The sequence below is a fragment of the Tyto alba genome, unplaced genomic scaffold, assembly GCF_018691265.1.
Source record: "Tyto alba isolate M040663 unplaced genomic scaffold, T.alba_DEE_v4.0 Super-Scaffold_1000006, whole genome shotgun sequence".
Classification (NCBI taxonomy): domain Eukaryota; kingdom Metazoa; phylum Chordata; class Aves; order Strigiformes; family Tytonidae; genus Tyto; species Tyto alba.
The window spans coordinates 15,679,762-15,702,854 of NW_024881272.1; the positions used below are offsets into that span (position 1 = coordinate 15,679,762).

General features: G+C 34.6%; 1 protein-coding gene across 6 annotated transcripts in view; it reads right to left on the reverse strand.

Annotated features, from left to right (window-relative positions):
- The window catches only part of PTBP2 (polypyrimidine tract binding protein 2), a 53,407-nt gene that overhangs the window by 25,679 nt on the left and 4,635 nt on the right, over positions 1-23,093 (reverse strand). For 5 of the 6 annotated variants that reach the window (XM_033000572.2, XM_033000576.2, XM_033000575.2 and 2 more), the window contains exons 3-4: positions 12,686-12,761; positions 71-243 (exon numbers count right to left, since the gene is read on the reverse strand). In XM_033000572.2, coding sequence (XP_032856463.1) covers positions 71-243; positions 12,686-12,761 — 249 coding nt within the window. The remainder of the gene's footprint in view (positions 1-70; positions 244-12,685; positions 12,762-23,093) is intronic. The other variant, XM_033000577.2, reaches the window with a different exon arrangement.

Consider the following 23,093-nt stretch of genomic DNA (forward strand, 5'->3'; position numbering starts at 1 on the left):
AATAGCATTTTAACAGCATATTTTGAAATTAGACAGTAAACATACTGAAAAATGGAAAGTAACAAATTACCTGATTCTTCCCTTTCAGCATCAGGATGTTGGTTACCTTACCAAAAGGTAAACCTAAAGCAATAACTTCTGTTTCTGTCACTTCCCCGGGCAATTTCCTGATATGAAGAACACGAGAAGGAGCCCCATCCATTTTATCGTCACCTTTGAATTTCTTGTTGTCATTACCATTGGCTGAAAGACATATTCAGACTCTATTTGAAAAGCTTACTGGTATTATTAGTGCTTTTTTAAAAAATGCTTTTAATTATAAATATGAGATAATTTTTTAAGTAAGCCATTTCTTAGTTTGATCTAAATAAATTCTGAAGAATCAAATGTTACATAGCTTCATGAAAATCGGACTGTTCAAGACTAACCCAATAGCCCTTTGTGATAACTCATTTCCAAACAAGAGAAAAACCACAGCAAATCCTTCTCGTCTCACTTTCAGTGAAGTATCTCATAATACCATGTAAGAATATTAATTATGACTCAGGCTTGCATAAGAATGTAAAAAGAATGCATAAGTATGTAAAAAAAAGTTAACGTTACCCAGAATTTTTTTGAAAGAAGAAAAATGGTGGTGAATAGTTACTAGCAGAGCTCCTAAAAGAAAGTTTTAAGGATTGTTTACATTAAGGAACCAGACACAAGAAGTAGAAAAGGATCAAAGCAAGACAAGAAGCATTATTAATGCTGAGAAGGATCACACTGGAGAAAGAGGATGACCCAGAGGACTGACATCAAAGTCTGATGAAATTCACAACCTCAGAATTTAAGGACCAAGTACAAGAATATCCATTATGAACTATGAGCTCACCCACAGAAAAGGAAAAACCAAGTAATAAACATGATGCAGACAACATGTATAGGAGGAAAGAGAAAACCAAAAACCAAAACCAAGAGACAGACAAGATTTTCCTAGCAGAAACAGGAAGTGTTAACATCATTGAACAAAGCACCAGAAAGATACTATTTGGAATATTTTACAGAATTCTTGTACAGAATTGCAGCAAAATTTCAGCTCGAATTCCTCTTTCTTGAACATATGCAATAAAAAGCTAGCCAGTTGGATAGAAGTCTTTCTTTGGAAAGGCCAGAAAAAATGTATTTACTTCAGTTAAAAGGTAATACAACCTCAGCCTACAAATACGTCAATGGAATAAACATAAGAAAGACTCAAGAGCTAAAGAAAACACTATCATAAGATATATGGATATCAGTGAATTAATGCTGGAAAACAGAAGGCATCTAGATAGGAGAGAAGCAAGTGTTAAGACTTCCTTTTTTCTACTTCTGGCTATAAAACATGCAAGTCAAGTGTGTGGGCTATTCAGCCTCTGATTTCATGTTAGAAGAGCAGTTCAATAGCTACCTGTATTTCCAAAAACCACAGAAATTGTGACTAGAAGAAAAATACTTTTAATTGTTAGGGTTCAAATTCATGGGGTGAGGACTTACACCAAAGAGGAGTTTAAAAAAAAAAAAAATTATGAACAAGACTACTTTTATTTACTCACTGAAAGAGTAGAAACAATAAGGGGTAAGAACAGGGGGGAAGTTATATGAAGTATTTACATACGTTAAATCCTCCAAAAGCCTCATCTTTGTAAGCAAGTTGATGGCTGTGATTTCCGGAGGAAAGAGAATAAAGAAGTCCTCAATTACCTCTCAGCAGTAACTACAGAATACAGTTCTGAATTTGTGCCAGGAAAGTCATTTACACCTAATCTCATTCCCTGTATAAAAACATTGCATTCATTTATGACTGACTTGAGCACAGAATAGTTTTGCTAAGGGTGTACCTGAATCATAATCAAGAATTCAAGTTCTTAACTCAGTTTGCCTAACCCAAGCCAACTTACTCAAGATTTAAAACACAGAACGAAATGGACTCTTATTTTTACAGGTCACACTCTGCACTCTAGATCTGGATTTGAAAAATCCAACCAGGTATGACATTTAACTACCTTCTCAATGCTACCAGGAAAACTGGCAAACTTGGGTCCTCTGACCAAACCTATGAACATACTTTTTACTTCTTCAAGAATAAGGTCATTTTCCATATTTCCATTAAAGGAACTGATGGAAAAAGGTTCCCATCATTCCTATCTTCTAACAGCTAAACCTCTTCATTCTGAAGTGAATGTTTCTACCTTTCACTTCAGCTATCCATCTTTAGATTTCACTAAATTTAAAATTCAGGATATTCTTTTAGTTAAGAGTAGTATGCCTTAGAGGTAGGTCATCCTTTAACTCCTCTCCCCACCCCCGAAAAAAAAAAAGTATTCCAGAACTGAGCTTTGTAAAAAGTTCTTGCACTGCAGAACACTTTCTAAGTCTTCTCCAATTTACTATAGCAGACAAAACAACAAAAACCTAAACACATCATAACTGGTCAAAATTCAGCTAGCAGTATCTCCAACTGACCATGCTAGAAGGGGTCAAATCCATACAACTATATGTATTTTAGTTTGGTCTGCTGCACAGAAGGACAAATTTTGATGGAACACAGAAGAGTACAATTTTTAAAATACACACGGAACTAGGACCTGAAGTCCATCCATAGTCCACACAAGGCTCTAACCTCTATCATGCTGGAAAACATGGTGAGATTGGGCTTCCAGGTAGCCAGATTTCACCTGTTCAAATTGCACAATACAGCACTTTATCTTCAAAGTGACAGACAGCTGAAGTTTATGAAAGTGTACTTATTTTTCACCTGAAGCTTATTACACAACAGTCTTCCCTACTTCTCAATTTAAATATTTACACAAAACTAGAAGGAAACATTGTAGTGTGACAGGCTTAATGTATTCCAAACAACACATTACAAACAAACTTGCAAGAAGTATTACAGTCATTTTGAAACAGATTTCCGTAAGCCTTTCACACTTAGGCTTTCTAAATAATTTTAATTCATTACAAATTTCAAAAATTAAATATGAAACATTAACAATGAGAAACAAGAAAGTGAAAATAAAGTTTTTAAACTAAAAGATTGTCTGAAACAGATGAGAAACCTGTTTTTACCACATCACCAGAAAAGTATACATTATGAATGCTCAGATCAGTACTTACAGAACTGTTTTGTCTTTTGTGTGGTTTTCAACATATAATTTTGACATATTAACTTTTCCACAGCATAACGTCCAAGAATAATTTTTTTTCTTGTAACAAAGCTTGTATTTGGATTAGGCTTTAGGTAATCCTACCGTTACTCGTAAAAGTACCACCAGCTAGTATATAATCACTCATATATATACATATATATATGTATTTGCAAAGAAATGTTCCTTTAATAATTATTGTATTACCTGAATAAATTGTTTTTTCCATCTGTCAGCACTGCTATCTAATATTGCATTGAACAGTTTTTCAATTTTTGCTGCTGTGAGTTTAAAGAACAAATTTAAAAGAAGTGTTTTGTTGTAATGTATGTATTTCCCTAAAGATCAGTTAACAGCTTTAACTTAACTCATGTATACAAGCCTCTCACCAACTTCGTTTAAACTATCTTAAACTAAACATCTACCAAACTATTTAAACTCTTTTCACTTAATGTAAAGAACAACTATAAAGGCAAGTGCCTGTGCTAAAATGTTTACATTAAAAAGTAGATATATAAATATATTAAAATATTATATACAAACAGATACAGAAACATGCACTAAATGTATAGCAATAAGCAAAATGGGGGGCACGAGGGACAGGATCAGGGGTCTGGTGACAAACATTCTCAATGCTATGTAAACGCCCAAACAAAGTTTCCAGCATTAGGGCAAACAACCATGACAGATGCAGTTTATTACTTACTGGCAGAAGCATACCTTGTACAATGAAAGCTGGACTTCATTTTTTGTGAATGTTACCAGTTCACCTTCTTAAAGTAAAACAATTTACCCCGAAACATTTAACACTGGATTTTAAGACGACGGAATAAATTAACACAACATCAGTTATTACTGCTTTTCTTGAAAGCCAAGAGAACATGCACTGTTTCTACTTATCTAGTTAGCATAGACTAATGCCAATTTACTATTTCAATAATGTCGGTAATAAAGTGTGTGTGTCATTCACTAAATATGCACAGACATACACAAGAGAATTTTTCAAAACATTTGTACAATAAATTAAATTTAGATTTTAAAACAATTATTAAGAGGTTTTGGCACTATATGAAGCCTTTCTCCCTAACTTTAGTCCCTTATTTGCCATTTTAAATGGTACTTCTCAGCTGCAGACACATCATTAACCTGCACTCGGAAACAGAAAAACATGACGTTTAAAACATGAGAACACACCTTGTTCAGAGCCACTGAAAGGTGAATTCACCTACTGTAAAAACAACTTCATTCTCTAACAAATTGTATTGGCATATTCAGCGCCCGTAAAGGTTAAAAGGTAAATCAAGAAAAGCAAGGTACTAAACAAGTAACATTGTCTTACATTAGAAATGGAGTCTATGGCAGTGAACAAGCAACCCAAAAGATCCTTCCCTATACAGCAGGAGAAAAACAAAATTGCAGAAAATGGAGGGGGGAATGGGGGAAAGAGGTGGGGGGAGCAAGGGGATGGTGGAGGTAGGAACCTAACAAGCCAACTAATAACTACTGCTGAGGAACTGCTATTAAACTGGAAGCTTATTAGCAAGTAGCTATCTCATCAAGTAGTTTAGCTTCCACCAGACTTGAAAAGCTGGACCCAATTCAAAACTCCTGCTGCTAACACTTTAACAAATATAAATATGGACTGAAAGGCATATTGCTACCATATCTACATTGGGATGGGGAGGGGAGTTCTTTGTGAATCACCATGACTAAAACATGGTGTTAGTATTAGTTCATTTACTAGTCAAGTTATAGCCTTAAACATAGTTAATAAAAAATAAAAAAAAAAAAAAAAAAAACACAAAAAAAAAACCTACACCAGAAATCTAACTCTGAATATTCGTTATATTCAATTCAGACTACCAAAAAAATTCAGTTTCTATATCACATCAGTTGTATATTTCTAAACAAAATCGCATCTCTCCAAATGGCATTCAAAGCATTATTCTCCCATCTAAATAGGATGCTACAGTCTAAACATAACTGATACATAAGGCACATCCCTGTTACACATATTTCCTTCAACCTAGCATAAATCAAGTTGTTGAAATGTAATGCTTAAGAGTTGATAAAGCCTATAAATGGCCATTATCTAAACAACTTGGGACCCTGTTATTTTTAGTTAGAAATTCATATTTATTATTAAACACAGAAATAGAAACCTATATATAGAAGCAACAGAGTGAAGCGCAATGTACACAAGACATACTGTAAGCCTGTGGCATTCAATCGTTCAAGCTATGAAGATTCAATGCTTCCAAGTATCTTTTGCACAAAAAACTGATCTTAAAGTTCAGCATAACTCCTAGCAAACAGTGAATAACTTACTTTTAACTATTTTTGAAAGCATATTTTAATAAGATTTCATCCTAGTGTTTCTCTACACACTTTTTTTTTAATTTGAGAAATAGATAAATATGACCTAGAGTGTTCTGAGGCCAAAAATACATAATTTACCTTGAAAACGTATGAAGCCTTTATTTTAGATGTATAATTTTCATTTACAATACCCTACTTTCATATTCCCACAATCTCCTAATATAGAAATGTAACTGTGGCTATGGGCAAAGATTTTGCATACAATAAAAAGTTGATTTCACCTACTATTTCCTTTAAAGAAGGGGAAAATAATGTTAAAAACTCATCAGAAGACACTGATTATAAAACCCTATGTATCTGCAGTAGTGAAATAATTGATAAATAAGCATCCTTTCTGTAGGAGTCAATCTCTGTTCCACACCTTTCAGTACACACCAACAGGCAACTAAGAAAAAATAAATTAAATACCTAGGCTTTCTTGAAACATTTATTTCATCCTCCAATACAATCAGTTTATATATTAAAGACAAGAAGATTACTAACAGTGTTATTCATTGTTGCTGCTAATGTAGAAAGTACTTCTTGTTTCACATTAGCTAAATATATGAAATGTAATATTATCAGGAAGAACATAGGACATATCCACACAGGAAATATCTGCTCAAGAAAAAGGCAATGGAATTATCAAAATACCTAGTTTACAATTGTGGATTATGACCAGAAAGATTAGATATTGCAGTAGCTACTGAACACAACCATCTCCATAAAACAACCAGCTAAGAAAACTGTAGACAGCCACAAACTGAGAGGGCACAACAGACAGCTGTGGTTTCATTTCTGAGGTTCCTTCCTTAAATATATATCACAGATAGAAGGTAGGAAGGAGACCTTTGTTCTGATCTAGTGACACTTTTCCACAAATGCCAATAGGTTCCCAAACCAAGAAAAACAGGAGCTTTGTTTTAGTACAGGCATCTTCAAAAGTAAAAGCTAAAGATAAAATCTGGAATTTAAAAGTGTCTGACAGAAAGAACAAAGAGATACTACACTGAAAAACAAGATAAAAAACACGAAGACGGTGAGGTTCTCTGAAGTCTGCATTCATCAAGCTTAAAATTAAAGGTTACTCGTTCATTGTTAATAATGCTTGTTTGAGTGGTGGGGGTTTTTTGCTGCTGTTTTAGGGCTTCGTGGGGTGAGTGTGTTCTGCAAGACTTTACTTCAGAGTATTTTATACCCCATTATCCTTGACTTGCTAGGCCACTACTACACTGTGGAAGTCTTCCCACTTGTACTAAAGCATTAACCAGTAATAATAGGTAGGTTTTTACCATGGACCCAGACCATATGCAAATGGCAATCTTGACCAGTCAATAATAAAACTATCTTATAGTACAAAGAATACTGCCTATCAAGAATTTGAGTTTATATAAATGTGGTCAAGCAATTTAAAAATTAACTACACAGCTTTTAACTGGCACATCTGCACATAGGCTGCACCTCTGTTTCAAAACCCACTGAATAAATTTTCTAAGCAATTATGCTAGCACACTTACAACAGGGTATAGTGGCTGTTTAATGTTGCACAGTATAAAACTAAATGCACTTATTTGGCCCTTGAAATATGTAAAAATACTACAGCTAGAGCGAAATACAACTGAAGTGGAACAAAAATGAATTACCATGGCATTAGGATGCAGACAGAAATGAAGTAAATTAATAACGGTCACATTTTATTTCTCCCATACTGACTTTTTTGAGGGTTTTTTGGTTTGGTTTTTTTGGTTTGTTTTGGGTTTTTTTTTTGGGGGGGGGGGGGTGTTGTTTGTTTGTTTTTTGTTTGGTTGTTTTTTTTTTTTTAAAGTTTCTTAATTTACAGAAAGATACATTGTTCACACATTGATAGTATTAAAATTTAGTTCATCCATCCACGTGCATATGCCAATGTATATCTGTAGAAAAATGTAAATTATAGTCTATTATTAAATTATTATACTTCCCAATCTCATGTACTGTACTTCAAATCTTTCCAATTACTATTAATTGTAATCAATTTGCAAACTTCAGAAGTAAATTACCTATGTTTAGGCATCATTAATGTTAACTAATAACCAATTTTACTTAATGTGCCATCAAAAACAGCACATCTATGTTTATTCCCCAAGTTAAACACAGCACTTGAAATATTATTAGCTTATATGCCTCAGTGCTAAGTATTCCGTTAATACAATGAATTACCTACTGAAGTCACTGCTAACATTCCCTGCTAATGAAGTAAAAACAAGATCAAGATTAATAGTATCATTTAAAGCTCCATGAGTTTAGTGAGCTCAGTTGCAAAATTATTTCTCAAATATTTTTACTGATTGAACTTAAAAACACAAATGTGAACAATGAAATAGATGTCAGCTGTAGTAAAAAAATTTTTAAAATCTGTCAATTCCTCTACTTTAGTCCCTTGTCTTTGACAAGCCAATCTGCATAAAACTTTCATCAATATCTTTCACCTTTTATCTACACCCCTTAAAAATTTTAACTATTTCCAGTGGATTTCATCAACACAATTCATGGCATGAGCATCTTCATACATATAACTGTTCCTAAAGCTGCTATTAAGCAGATCTCCACCTGAAAAGAAAAAAGCCTCCTCGCAAGTTTGGCATAAAACTAAACCATTGCAGAAGAAATGCCTTTTCTAATCCTTAAAGAGAAGGGACTTTTTTTCTCAGATTTAAAAGTAGCAGAATAAGCAAATGCAGCTATGTATTCACTGAACGGTGAAAGAAATTATTTAGGTACAGTAATTTACAATATGCATAACAAATGTCTTTAAAAACATCCAGAGTCAAAAATATTTTTAGAACATCCTGGCTTCAGCTCTGGTTTCTCAGAATCCTGTTACCAAACCATGTTTTAGTTTACCTAAACTGCCTTTCTAGTCACTGTCTGCTGTGCAACAATACAAAAATATAATTCACAGATCTTTGAGAGAGATATGCTCTCAAAAGAGATCAGAACCAAGCAAGATTATAACAGAAAGTAAGTATAGACTTTGACAGTATTTTCAGAAAATCTGAAGGAAAACACTAATAGTAGTTCAAACAGTAGTAGAAGACCTGAGGTTCTGACAATACAACTTCAACATATCTATGTCAACTGGTGCTAAAAACCTCAGAAATTTAAACATCTGACATCAAAACCAGAACTTAGAAAAGCTTAGATATCTGATGACCTGGAACCTTACAAGCTGACCTCCCTTGCAACAAGTTCTCATCTAGTAGATAGGATTCTTCCCTCTGTTTACAGAGTGATGTTCCACCGTACTGCTCATAAACTAATTGGGGGGGGGCGGGGGGGGGGGAAAAAAAACAAACAAAAAAAAAAAAAAACAAACCACAACCATCATCTTGTACTAATATAAATACTTAACTGAAATTCCACAACAATCAGGACAGTAATTAAATTATGTCCAAAACAGAAGATACAAGGGTTCAGAATTAAGTGGCAGAAAAACTCACAAGGAAGTCATCCTCAATTATCCAAGTCTAACTTTCTTTTAAGGCTGTTCTTTTACACAAGACACACAAAGTACTTAAGACATTAACTTGATTCATAGTGAATGTTAATATACCATCAATTTCCTTTCATCTATACAGTCTTGAAGATGGATTCTGATGACAAAGCTGTTTAGAAAATGCTCAAGTATTAGGGCTTGTATTTTGAGCAATGTCCTTTGGACAACAGTCCAACATGCTAGCACCTTCCTTAATTCTGTACTGTTTATCAAATTACCAGTGGTTCAAATAATCAATAAGAATGCAAACCAAACATCTGTCCAACAATTCTGCAAGTTTCTTCCAATGAAAAGAAGGGAGGGCAGAGAAAGCATTCATATGTCATGCCCTTCTCTGACTAAAAGAATTAAAGTATTCATAAAAGCATTAAAGTACTATAGTATTCAAACTGAATGGCAGATGAATATCAAAAAGACCTAATGCAACTGTTATCACCATAAAAGGGTAGGATGATAATTTTTAAAAACCTCATCTCCAGTCTCACCCCTAGAGACACAGCCCCCAGTTCTACCAAAAACAGCCACTTACAGGAAAAGGTAATTTTTTTGACAACTTAGGCTATTTGTTTTAGGTTTATATTTCAATAGCAGAGATCTAAAAAGAAACAAGGCTGTGATTCAAAAGTTTTTGCTCTAAGTTTAGGCCTGCTAGGGCACTGCTAGTGACAACAGTTTTTCTGATTGTGTATACTTTTACCAGTAAGGCTCAGGATTACAAAAGAGAAACTGTCTCTTTCTTCTGTTCATCTAGGTATCTGTTTGGAAAAATACTATGTGATCAGATGTTGAAAATATCATGGTCAAAACCAGAATAGGACTCTACGTACAATGACCAGGTCTCATAAAATCATGACACTTCCAAACTTCAAGAATGAAAGGGCAAGAACAAGTATTAGTTTTAAGAGTTACAGAACAGAAATTGATCAGTGACTACAGATTCTCTTAAACCCTAGAAAATCTGAGGAAGATTCATCACCACCATGCTTTGGCTACATCAAAAAGCCAATGTTCACAAAAGTTTTAAATTCTTCTAAACAGAAAAGTAACAACAGAACTGAAGCAAAAGAAGGCCCTTAACTTGGATATAAAGAATACTTGAACTCATCTGGCTTCAGGAGATGGGTACAGAAAAATTAACATTTCAGATCTAATTACTTCTGAGTCTAAAATCTGAACTTGAAAACTGTGCATGTCTGGAAAAAGTACTTCAAGGCTCATAATAAACAACTATGGAAGGATGTATTCAGAAATAATACTCAACTGTGAATTTAGCCTACTCTACAGGGTTTTCTTCTATGCTAGTTAACAAAGGCAGGCAGGCAGAATAGAAATTTGAACACAGTCCCAAGAAACTGCTTAAAAACAAACAAAAAACCACAAACCAATTAGCTCCCTTTCCACTGCCCTCTATAGAGAATGGCTTGAATTGTTAATACTGATTTCAGATTGAGCATTTTTGTTTGTTTGGGATTATTTTTCCACTGAACTTTAATATATATTACGCAATTAATATGAAAACGTTTACAACAGGCAACTGACACTACAGGAACCAAGCCACTACTCAGACCACTCTTGCTTGTTAATAAGATTGTTGTTTCTGAGAAGTCCTTTATGGTTCTGGATGCCTAGAGACATATCAAGAGGTCTTACTTGTACAAAATATAAATATATTAATTTGAAAAAGTCTCTCACAAATGCTTATTATTTGGTTTCAAAAAAAAAAACACCGAAACAGACAAACAAAGAAACCCACCACAAAACCCAAACTCAAAATCAGCTTAAGCAGGTAAACAAACAAGGTGGGAAGGAGAATCTGTATTTGCTAAATACATCAGACTCCCAAATCCACATAATGGAATCAAAGCACTGTTTTCCATTTTAAGAATTTTTAGAGAATAAAAGAATTTCTATTTAAAGTTTGAGATGTCTCAGACAAGCTCCTATATTTTTTATTCTAAAAAAAAAAGTCAAAATTATAATTCTTATTTTGATTTTTTGCCCCTTTTCTTTTTCACCTTTGGATAAATTAACTTGCATTTAGCCTTCCTGAACTAAAAGTTTTTCCAGGACTTTGTCCTGGTAACAGTGTTGTTGCTTCTCCTCCCACTGCCCAAATCCAAACTCTCATACACACAACTCAAACCACTTTTAATTCCAGTTTCTCATTTAAGTAAAGCAAACTGCTGAAGCAGTAACAGCCAGGACTGCAAAGGACATCAAAAAATGAAAACAAGAGGGACCTCTTTTAGAACCAGAAGGAAATAAGAAAAGCAGGGGAGATAAACAAATGTTCCAGGGTTCTAAAACGTATATGAATGCACTACACTGCATTTTTGATCTATTCCAAATAAGTATCATCTCTTCACCTTTGATTATAGAACTTCCAAAGGAAATGGTTCTCTTCCCTTCTGCCACCACTCCTCCACCCCATACTGCACTGCATCTACCAATCGTGCAGCTATATGACTGATTAGTAAATTGCTCCAAGGGAAAACTACACTTTTTGGCAGTACAGTTTAATGCTGGATTAGCTCATTCTGCAAGTATATGAGCATTCCAACATAGAGGAATGAATCAGAAACACTTGGAGTTGGGGTTTTTCTTCTGCTTGTACTAAGGATGTAGGAGGAGAAAGCACAGAACTACCCACTCGGCAACAGCTGCCACCACAGCACCCAAAATGTAACATGAAACTGCACTCTGAATCCCAGTCTTTTACTGCTGGATTAAAAGGAAAGAGTCTGCTACTAATATTAGTGATTATACTGCTCAGGACATAAATACAGAGAAATTGATCAGGCACATTAAAACAGTGAATCAGGCAACTATTTGGAAAGCCCAGAAACACTCTGATGCCATGAACCAATTCCTCCACATCTCTGGGGCAAGAAAAGAAAAAACAAACATGCATAGGGGTGGGTAAGGGAAGGGTGGGGAAAGGAGAGAGAAAAATCAAGACCTCTGAAGTGAGCCCTCCAAGGAACTCAATGCACGTTCAACATACAGAATCATTAACTGCAATAGAAGGTATTTTAGCATGTGCCAATGCATGAAAAGCCTTTCCATCTAGCATCACCAGAAATTTGACTGAAGAACAACCACCTTCACTTTGCACTGACATTCTGATACTCTGCCGCTGTGATCTCAGACTCAAGTAGCAAAGTGAAGTTTCCTGCTTTAACAGTCTAAGCTGGAATAGAGCAAAATTCTGTTTTCCTGAATCCATACTATAGTATGAAACTGGCACAGTGTTCTTCTCTGTAATGCCCAGACTTACAGATGTCTATGTGCGAAAAAGCTGATGCCATACAGGAGTTAAGCTGTTTACCTTTGCTTTGTAGTTGTGATTCCTTACTTTGAAGGCAGCTGTACAAGACGTGTAATTTTTCATCCCATCTCCCACCAACAATTTAGTGTAAAGACATCTGAAAGTTGCCTCTTGATTTAAGGGATTATTCTTCTCAGTTACCCAAGGTTTGTGAGTATATACAAGGTCACTACAGTCTAATGCATGCCAACAGTTTATCCCTCTATAGCACAGCGGATTCTTGTTTCAGTGTTCTCCCCTTGTAAACAGGAAATGAATCCAAGTATAAATGATATATTTCTCCTTTGAAAGGGCATCACTTACCAGTAACTACCATGCTGCTCATGTTAGAGTTCGGGCTATTGAGTACACTGCCTGAAAGAAGTTCGTCAGATCCTCTCTAAAAAGAAAGAGACAGTAAGAGATTTTTTTTCCTCTATTTTGTGATTTTTAAAGATGATATTAAAAATGTCAGTTTGACAGGGAAAACCTTTAGAAGAACTTAAGCAAGCATAACCAAACCTATTCAGATTTGGCCGACTTCCTCTTTTCAGATAAGTGCAACAACTTGAAATCTAAGCAAAGCAGTATATTTACATGGCAATCTTTGAAATGAGAGCAGCTTAAGCACAGTTGTTTCACCCACCACTGAAACAAAGCCACTTCCAGACACAATGAGAACTGCTGAACTGTAATTCTGTCCAGTATTTCAAATTAATTATTATAATATATTTAGCCTATTTCAATAACATTTAAATTAACTTATTATTTTAATATACCTCTATATTAAATTAGTCCATCTCTCTGAAACTACAAGGGAAAACTACACAAATAGTAATATGGAGTTTAACTCAATTCTAACACCCCTATTTACAAAAAAAAAAAAAAAAAAAATAAAAAACAAAACCACAACAACAAAACAAAAAAAGACTTGTCTTCATAGGAAATGATCAATTTTCATTTTGAGGACATCCATTTGTCCTGCAAAATACAATTTAGGGCAGTGAATTACCTCTTCATTGCAATTCTTAAAACATGACAAATATCAATTAAATGGTCTTTTTGAAAATTACTCAAGTGGGCTGCAAAAATCAGGAGGGTTTACACTGAAAACATACAAGACAATCATTTCCTCTCAAATTATCTGCAAGAGGGGCATTTGATATAGTTGAAGAGGTTTTTGCTTCTTTTCATGCTTTTTTTTTTTTCTTCTTCTTCTTTAAGTTCCTCAACCCCCTCCATCCTTCAAGACTTCATGTCTCAAAAAGCCCCCAAAATATTCAGGTGATCTTTCATTTTAAAAAAATTTTAAAGGGAATAAACCTGACATCCTTTGAAGATTAATTTCTTATTGGTTCACTGCAGAAGTATTTCCCCGGCACCCTTAACACTAACCCAGGTCATTGCTTAAATGAAAATGAAGAAAGAAAACAGTTACTACCTATCTTTAGACAATAAATGTTTTTAATTCTGTTGTGGACACTACGGTAGAATCTTTAGACTAGTTAGTGAATGTTTTACAAGGCACCCCAATACTGTATACTAAATTAACCTGAGGATAACACCCTTCTAGGCAACATGATTGCAAGATGCATAAAATCAAACCTTTACCATTTTATCACAGTGCATTGTATGTGTGTCCACACACAGAACAGTATGTTAAAGTTTGTTTAATCCACACCTGAAATCCAGAAGCTCCTAAAAATACTATGCATGTGTATGCAACGTAGAGAGCCATTAAAAAGTTTACTTAGTTTTCAACATCAGCTCTGAAGAATCTTTACACAGTTTATTGAATACTGTAAGTTCTTAAGGGTACATAGCAATCAACAAATCTGTGCCTATCAAATCAACGACAGATTTCCTTAAAATTGAGTAATGCTTAATAGCGAGATTAGGTAGGACCGTGTCTTATTCTTCTCAATGTAAGGACAGATCTATGATCAGATATAACTAAGGAAAAATTTACCTGCACAAAACTGTGAAAGCAGTTAAAGGAGTTATGTAAACTCTCCATTAGCCAAACTACATTTCTTTCTACTGTAAATACAATAGACTAACCCAGACACTCATAATAATTTGAAACAAACATTCCTTCTTTCTCTTTCATGTTCTATTTTTTCTAACATAATATTTGCATGGGTAGAATATTGCAGACTTCAAGATTACTAGCACTATTAGCTCACTCAGTGATAACTGCAGTTACTTCTGCTCACAGCTACCTGCCTAGCTTTGCTTGGAAGACCTTGCCTGTAGCCTGGACAGCTCAACTGAATAGGCAGAAGCAGCAGCAGAGACTGAATAGTTAGGCATATTAAGATAATTCAAAAGCTTTTTTTTTTGTCCTTAATATGCCAGGCATTAATTTGCAATGGTACGGCAGTTACTACGTAAACATCTGAAGCATCCCCAGTACCAAATGAATGCTCTTCTGAAAACCTGCAGGAACTTTACAATTCTGAAATATCTCAGATTTGAGCTGTCTTCAGATTCAAAAAGTTACTTACATCAGCAACTGCTGACTATCAGAATGCAACAGTGATTACATAAACTGGTTCCTAGTAAATCAGGCTTTCAAAAAGCTGTTAATTTCTTAATCCACAGCAGAAAAATCCAAAAGGAGCACAAATTACTCAATAGAGGGGATATTCAGTTACTGTATTTGTGTTTCATGAACAGTTAAAAGTTTTCTCTTCATTTTGAAACATATCATTTTGCATTTCATGAATACATTCACAGTCAATCACAAGATTTTGTCGATTTTGTCATAACACTTGAAAAAGTTTTAACAGTTTTGCTTCAGAAGAACAATGAAATACGAATTCCCTATACTGGCATGTATCATGAATTCTACATTTGTTTTAGTCTCAGTGTTCACAAGTCTGATTCACAGATGTACAGGTTTGTATGTGGAACGTTCTTCCAGTTCATCATGAAATCACAAATGTACAGCAAACCTCTGCTAACTTAATCCCAAACATATTTGCAAAGTTTTTGGTAAAAGCCAAAGATATCTCTTACTGTATGAGCAATCATCTTATTAGATATACATGGCTATTTTTCCTTATCGGTTCTTAAGCAGCCTAGACACCTCTGTACTTCATTCAGTATGTAATTTTAAAACCAGCTATGCAGCAAAAGACACAATATACCTGGACACAGAGCAGTTAAATTACAAAATCAAAAGCAGTAACAGCCTAGTAATTGTCATTTACTTCAAAAAGAGTTATCTTAAGATGACTGTTGGCTAGTAAAGCAATTTAATATAAGCATTTCAAGTAAGCCAATGCGTATTCTTAGACTGGCACTAAGATTCTTACACAAGCACCTCCTGAATTACAGCACAGGCATAAATACTTATTCTACTTGCATTTACTCATCAGATATAAGACTTTATTCAATTTCTGGTTTGGGGTGCTTGGCTTTGTTCTTATGTACATCTTTTTTTAGAGGATGCTAAGCCAAAAAGGACTGGCATCTTGCTCCGAAGGGAAGGGTCTTCATCACTCCACTATCCCACACACGAATTTCAGAATCATAATCCATTTCCCAAGCATCTTGAACATTCACTAGTCTTATTTCTAAGCACACCAGTTCTGCTAGTCAAATCATGCAAAGCAAAAAACCCTCTAAACTAATTTAGGTAAGTTCTGTCAAGTGTTTCAGAGATAAGGAAACTAAACCCAGATCTTTGAAGAACATTGCAAATCAGTTTCAACAAAAAATTAAAGATCCAAAATCAATGTTCACTTAACTCTTTTCCTCATCTGCGCAAACTGCTATGCTATAAAGAATAAATGCAAGTTTGAGATTGTATAGCAAGACTGAAGACCACAAACACATAGAACACAGAATGTCCAAAACTAAGTTAAAATAACAAATTAACAAAAAACACCACAATTGTTTTATTTTGTCATAGACTGCAAAGGCAAGTTCCTATAATAGCAACATGGTAGAGACTAATTAAATATCCATTTTAGCATAAGGGAAGGAGATGATAAAGGACAAAATAGTAAGTACAAACTCCTATTATACTATTAATAGGTCATCTTCTAACAGCTAGTCCTCAACAGCACAAGTTTTCACTGCCATACTTCTATTCCTACCAGTGCCAAGAACATTAATCTCTACTAATTCTCGGTAAAAGCTAAAACACTAACTATTCAGATCAAAGTTATCTAGAATATTTCTTCATTAAACCCACATCTGCCAAAATACTATTACACAAAATAAACAAGGGAATTGCCAAACTAATTTCTGCAGTGAGCAAACCTTAATTTTTTGCAGAATCAATACTGTCCTTTCAATGAAGTCCACACTATCATACCCTTGCACACATGAGAGCATTTCCATCCATGGTGTGAAAACATCATATTAATGTATGGCTTCAACCAATGGAATTACATAAAACTGACATGTAGTATCACTTTCAGAAAAAGAAACCAACTCAGACTTTGAATGCATACTCAAAAGAAACTTTAAGATTATATATACACAAACTATTTTATACATTGTAAATTGACAATACCACTTCAGTATTTCAGTTAATTTCTGTAACTCAGTACAGTTATTTTATGTACTTTGTGTCTTCTACCATTTACAAAATCAATTGTACAAAGAGAAATAAAAAGCCCCTAGCTTAGTAATTTGATCTCCTAGTTCCATTCTTTAACAGTCATAGTTAACTCAAAATCCCTCACTATACAAAGTGGATTTACATAGCAGGACTTCAGATTTTTTTTTTTTTCTCCCCCATAACAGACTACTATAAAGCTTAATGCTATCACAAGTTATATTAAGTAGCTATGTAATTTCAGGAAGTCATTACAGTCATACTATCCTTCCAGGCTAATCAGAAATACACTGTTGAGAAGTCCTTGCCAACTAATTTCCTCACATTCCAAATAGGGCTTTAAATATGCCAAACATTTGCCACATTTTATTATACCCAAGGTAAAAAAAAAAAAAAAAAAAAAAAAAAAAAAAAAAAAAAAATGCAACACAAAAAGACCCCAAAACCAAACAAACCAAACAAAACCAAACAAAGAGTAACAACTTTGGCTTGACAGTTACCAGAAGTGTAGTCTTTTAAGTATCAAAGTACTTTTTCACAACTGTTTATGGAAGAGAAGCATTAGCAACTCTTTTCCCAGTAGTACAGGGCTATGGGGACTCTGATCAGAAGTTATGGCTGAACCTAACATAAACTGAGTGTATTACTGAAGGCTTATTAGAAGCATTGTGTAGATGCACTACAATACTACAAGGGCACTAAACCAACACTATTAGCAACAGTAAACAAGTGACAAAACTGCATTTTGCTGAAGTCAACAGCATCACCTAAAATAATTTTTTAAATTCCCAGTAAAAAAAAATATAGAATCAAAGATACTGAAAAATCTATTTTCTGACAAATTCTTTTATTTGTGGTATTCAAATATTCTGATATTACAAACCTCTCTCAAGAATAGGATGCTTCTGCCCCCCGCCTCCTCTTCCCCTCCTCCTCCTCCAGATGAAAGAAAAAAGAACTTTAGCTGCACTGCACATTTACTAGTCATTCTCAGCCTACAGGCATGAATTTCCCAAGGGGTATGACATGCCAGGAGATAGATCTCATGATTTAAAGAAATCTAACATCATTGTAAAACACTTAATTTCTATCAACATCTGGGAACAATTTAAGAGAAAGCCAGAAACCTGATGACATGAGAGTGGAATAAAAGCATATGAGAATTACATACATTAAACATTTCCCTCTAACAGATACACACTTATAAACACCCTGCTTAAATATTCAATGTTTGAATTAACTTTGGGGACTGGATGTTGGAAACAACAGGGCAACACACCTCAGACACTCAAACACAACATTTATAAACTTTGTTCAGTTTACATGTGGTGTATTAGAATTTAATGAATGCTTCATTTTTAACAGGATACCTTTTTAATGAAGCATTGTATAAATATACCCTCACGTACTCTTTAGCGAAGAAGAAATACTTGATCTGCCTTATGCTCTGACTAAATGCACTACTGTCAAAACACATAATCCAAATTACCTAATAAATAGACTGTTACATCTCTCATACATATAGGATCGCAGAAGACTCATTCAAGACATGACAAGCCAAGTCCAAATATACAATCAAAAAAAAAAAATTCCATGCAGGTTCACAGGTACTTTACAAAGCACAGAGTTTAAGCTATAAGCTTGTTATCATTTCATCAGAACCTTACATACAAGGAGTAGTCCTACTTGTTTTGTTTTGGGTTTTTTTTTGTTTGCTTGTTTGGGTTTTTTTGAGTTTTTTTGTTACGCTTTATTTTGTGGGGGGTTTTGTGTTTTTTTTCCTTTTTTGGGTTTTTTGTTTGTTTTTTTGTTTTGTTTTGGTTTTTTTTTTTTTTTTTAGGACTACACTATTTAACTATACTAGCATGACATTTTATCAAATAATGGCATAAACTTCATGGGTGTTTAATAACTCACTGATAATATCACCTGCTTTTAATTCAGTAAGAAGTTAACTGGCTACAATATGACCACCTTTCCATATTTATTCTCTCTATTCTTTTTATCCCCCACTTCAATTCTTTTTCATGCTGTCCTCAGCCAACCGCACATTGTTTATATATCCTAACAACTATTTTCACCATTTTTACACTCTCATTTTTTCAGTAAGGAAGGATCTAGGAGAAAATTAAACTTTTAATTTTTTTTTCTTGCAATGATACACATAGTATATGCCATGTACTTAATTCATGAAAACACACAAAAGTTTGTAGAAATTCAGGGAAAGAGACCAAAGGAATTTGAAAAGCCTTTAAGACTGAAAGGAGACAAGTCTCAGTTCCTCTGAAAAGCCTCCAGGTTCTCAAAATACAATGTGGAAAAAGAGTCAAATTTCTCAAAGCATCTGAAGATCAAAAGGGACTATTAAACCAGAAAGCTGAAAAGTAATGAATCAAATCTCCACTTAAACCATGCTACCCAGCCTCATTCGGAAACCTTCAAACTTTCAGTTGTAATGAAAGACTGCAGGCAAGAGTTTAGTCCAATATCGGGCAATGCTTCAAACATCCAGGAGGAAGTACACAAACAAAATAATTTATTCCAGCATTTCACACTTTCTATTCCACTTCTACCAGGAAAGAAAGTGTTACTCCGAAGCAGCTGTACATAACTGGTAGTGAATTAAAATAGGTGAGGACAACTTGTTAGAGTTACCACCTGGATGTGTTCTCAGCTTTCTGGTTAGAGAAACATGGCACCTAGACATACAGTTTTGGTCAAAATAAGATCCACAAAGGTTATTTTCTACTTGATTCTCTGCTACTTCACAATAATAAACTAAAAGCGCTAGTGCTATTTTTTCTGTAACTCAATATTCATGTTACACATTCACAGAAAAACTGATTTATGAAAAGCTAAAATCAGCTGTATGCACTTCCAGCTATAAAAAACACCCAAACCCATAAATCAAACATCACAGTCCCATGAACAGCCTGTGAAACCAGAATCTCATCTGAACCACCTACCACCAAAAGAAACAATCCTACCTTCTCCCTGGCCCCAGCAACTCCTTCCTATTCTGTCCTCCCCAATTACGTATTGCTACAAGCATTTACACAACCACACACTTTGGTACAAATCTGACTAAAAAGATGTAACTTACTGTTGTGCCAGCTTAGCTTGATCCTGGTTAAGTTCCCAAGAGAGGTTTGTGAAGTGGCTACCCAAACATTTGTTGCACAAGCACTACAGTGACAGAGAAAACTGTAATGCAGCTTGATTTGCTTGTCAAAACATGGCCCAAAGCTCTAAGAAATGGCAAAGGTATGTTCATGATTGTTTTGGCTCATATATTTCAGATGGTGCAGGTGATCACATTTTTCTTCCTACAACCTCCTCAATTAAGATGCAAATATAGGTGTTCTGTTACAAATGAAAAATAGGTGATTTCCAATTAGTGACAGACATCAAAACGTGTCAAATGGGTAAACTAAGCCTTCCTTACATTGATGCATACTTGCTAAAGAGCACAACTAATTTTCAACATTTCTCCTTTCCCTCCATTTTCAGCTCTCCTTATTTTTCCATATATATATTATGGTAGCAGAATGAGCATTACAGGGAAAAAAACCAAAAACAAACAAAAAAACAAACAGGCAAAAAACCCAAACAAACAAACAAAAAAAAAACCCCAAAGGTAGAAAGGAAAAAGAATTGGAGTAGACTGTTCTGGGAATAAATATGGAAGTCATTTCAAACAGGGTCAATTTACAGAAGTTACTGTTAAAATGAGAGCAGATGTCTTTCACTGTACAAAGTTATTTTTTGTCACCAAGGGCATGTTCCCCATATCACTGCTGAAAAGACAAATCAAGATGCCATTTCTAAACTTCTGAACATGGCCATACTTCATTCTTACTTCGCTGATAGACTGTTTCACACATTTTTTGCTTTCTACTGTTGCTACAACTGAGCACTGAACACAAAAGTTGATTCTACAACATTATCCTAGGTAATGCAAAATCAAAAATTCCTCCCATTAACAAACAACCCATTCTTCTCGTATCACTGGTCTTAGTAATCTACTGGCCTTGTCTAATCTACTAGCAATCTACTAGTAATTATATCAGACACACAAAGACAGCTCAAAACTATCATTCTAATATTTTAAAATACAATAAAACAGATCATCAAATGGCATTTGTCTGTATGAGTCAAACAGTTTCTCATCTTACCAGTCCCTCCCTTTTATTTAAGTATCTAGAATGACAACAGTCAAGGCAAAGGAGATTTCAAAGAAAGAAGAAACCAAAAGGGAAAAGCTATTTAAATATGTTTTCTCATTTCTTAAGGTCAGACTAAACTTATCTTCTGACAACTTGCTTGCATTTAACTAACTTTTTTCTACACATTTGCATTATACAGTATACAGTTCAAATACAAAGTCACGATATATGCACAGTATTTTTTTCCACCACAAAGAAACTTAGATATTAGTAGCAAAAAAGGGTCAATGTTCTGTATTTTTGTAAGAGAAGAGATTACCCCGCAGAACTTGAGTTAAAAAAAAAAAAGTGGACAATGCTTCAAAAGTACTTATAGACTCCACTACTTTGCGCTCTCATCCTTTTCTCCATGGGTTCATAACTCTTCTGGTTTTAGACACTGCCCTTCCATCATAATATTATATTCCCCCATGTTAAATTTGAGAACCCAGAAAAAAGGGGGACTTTGTGACACATAACTGTTTGGAAAACTACTAGAAAGTACTAGGACGGTGCTTCTTTCATCTTCTACCCAACCCTAACATCATCAACTATGCACACATCCCCCAAGAATTCCCTCTTTTCTTAACCATACTGTAAAGGTTGATGCCCTGACTTCACAGCAAAAAGGCCATTCCCACATCTTTAAACATTACAAAACTATGTTTACAGGAATATATGAGTTTTCCCTCCTAGGTATAACTGGGGCTGTCCACATCTGTCAGCAGAAGCTCAGGTTGTGGCCAGTGTAGCCCAAAGCAATGTCAACAGTGTCACAAATTCCCAAATGCTATGCACCAAATACTGCATCCATGAAGGAAAGACTGCTTCTTTTCTCCCATCACGTAGAAGTACACCTCAGCCATTCTGAAATGTGCAATGCATATACGAAAGATGAGTCACTCAATTGTTCAGGCTCCATTTACTGCACAGCTACGCATATTCAGGAGAAAGCTGATGCATTAGACTAGCGGCACACACTGAACTACAGTGAGAGAACTAGCATCTTCAATATGCACCAAAAGTTCACCTAAATTATTCCCTGCACTTCAGTGATGTATATTCTTTACATCACTTTTTATACCCCTGTGAAGAGTTTTTTGATTACTCCGGAGAAAGATACATTATATACTTCATACATTCAACAGTTGAAAAAGGCCCTATCGCTCCAAGTCTCGAGTAAGTTTACTTACCAGATTAAAGCATAACTGTACAGAGAACATAAGACAGCAATTCAAACTACAGTTACTAGATTTCAATACTCAAACCCACACAGCCAGTGAGCAGTAAGTTTGAGACTAGAAGCTAACTAGCAGGCCTTTTCATTTTTAGTGACTACGGAACTCATGTAATAACCAGAGCAACTGTTTACCTTTTTAAAACAAAAAACCAAACATTTTATATAATATGACATTTTTTAAAACTGTGTATGAAGAAACCTCATGTTTAGAATGTAGAGAATTTCTTCAAGAAACTGAAAATTTAAACAAAAAAATCAGTGAATTATGTAATATACTACTATTACTGGAATTCTCATCTCTGTTCTAGTCAAAAATACTTTACACAAACTGCTTATATACAACGGGAGTTCACAAAGTAACATCAGAGACAGTGCTAAAGCTCATTCTTTTTGTATTATTTTGTAAATTGTAACATAAGGGCTGAACTTCGTGCAGTGATATTTCCCTGCCTCCAGGAATTCTAAGTAAGCAAAATGAGGCATTGCATACCAAATCAAATAAGAATTATTTCATAGGTACTTACAAGGTGACTGGGTTTTGACATGTTCTAACGCTTTCAGAAGTTAAAGCACACCACTGCTCTGGCAGATTTTATCTGGGAAGCGTGCTCCCACTTTATACTTTGAGTTGTGCAAATCCCCACATATACTCTATGTAAACCAAGTTTTCAAATAGTATTTGTCATTTTTTCCACCTCCATTTTGAGTTTTATG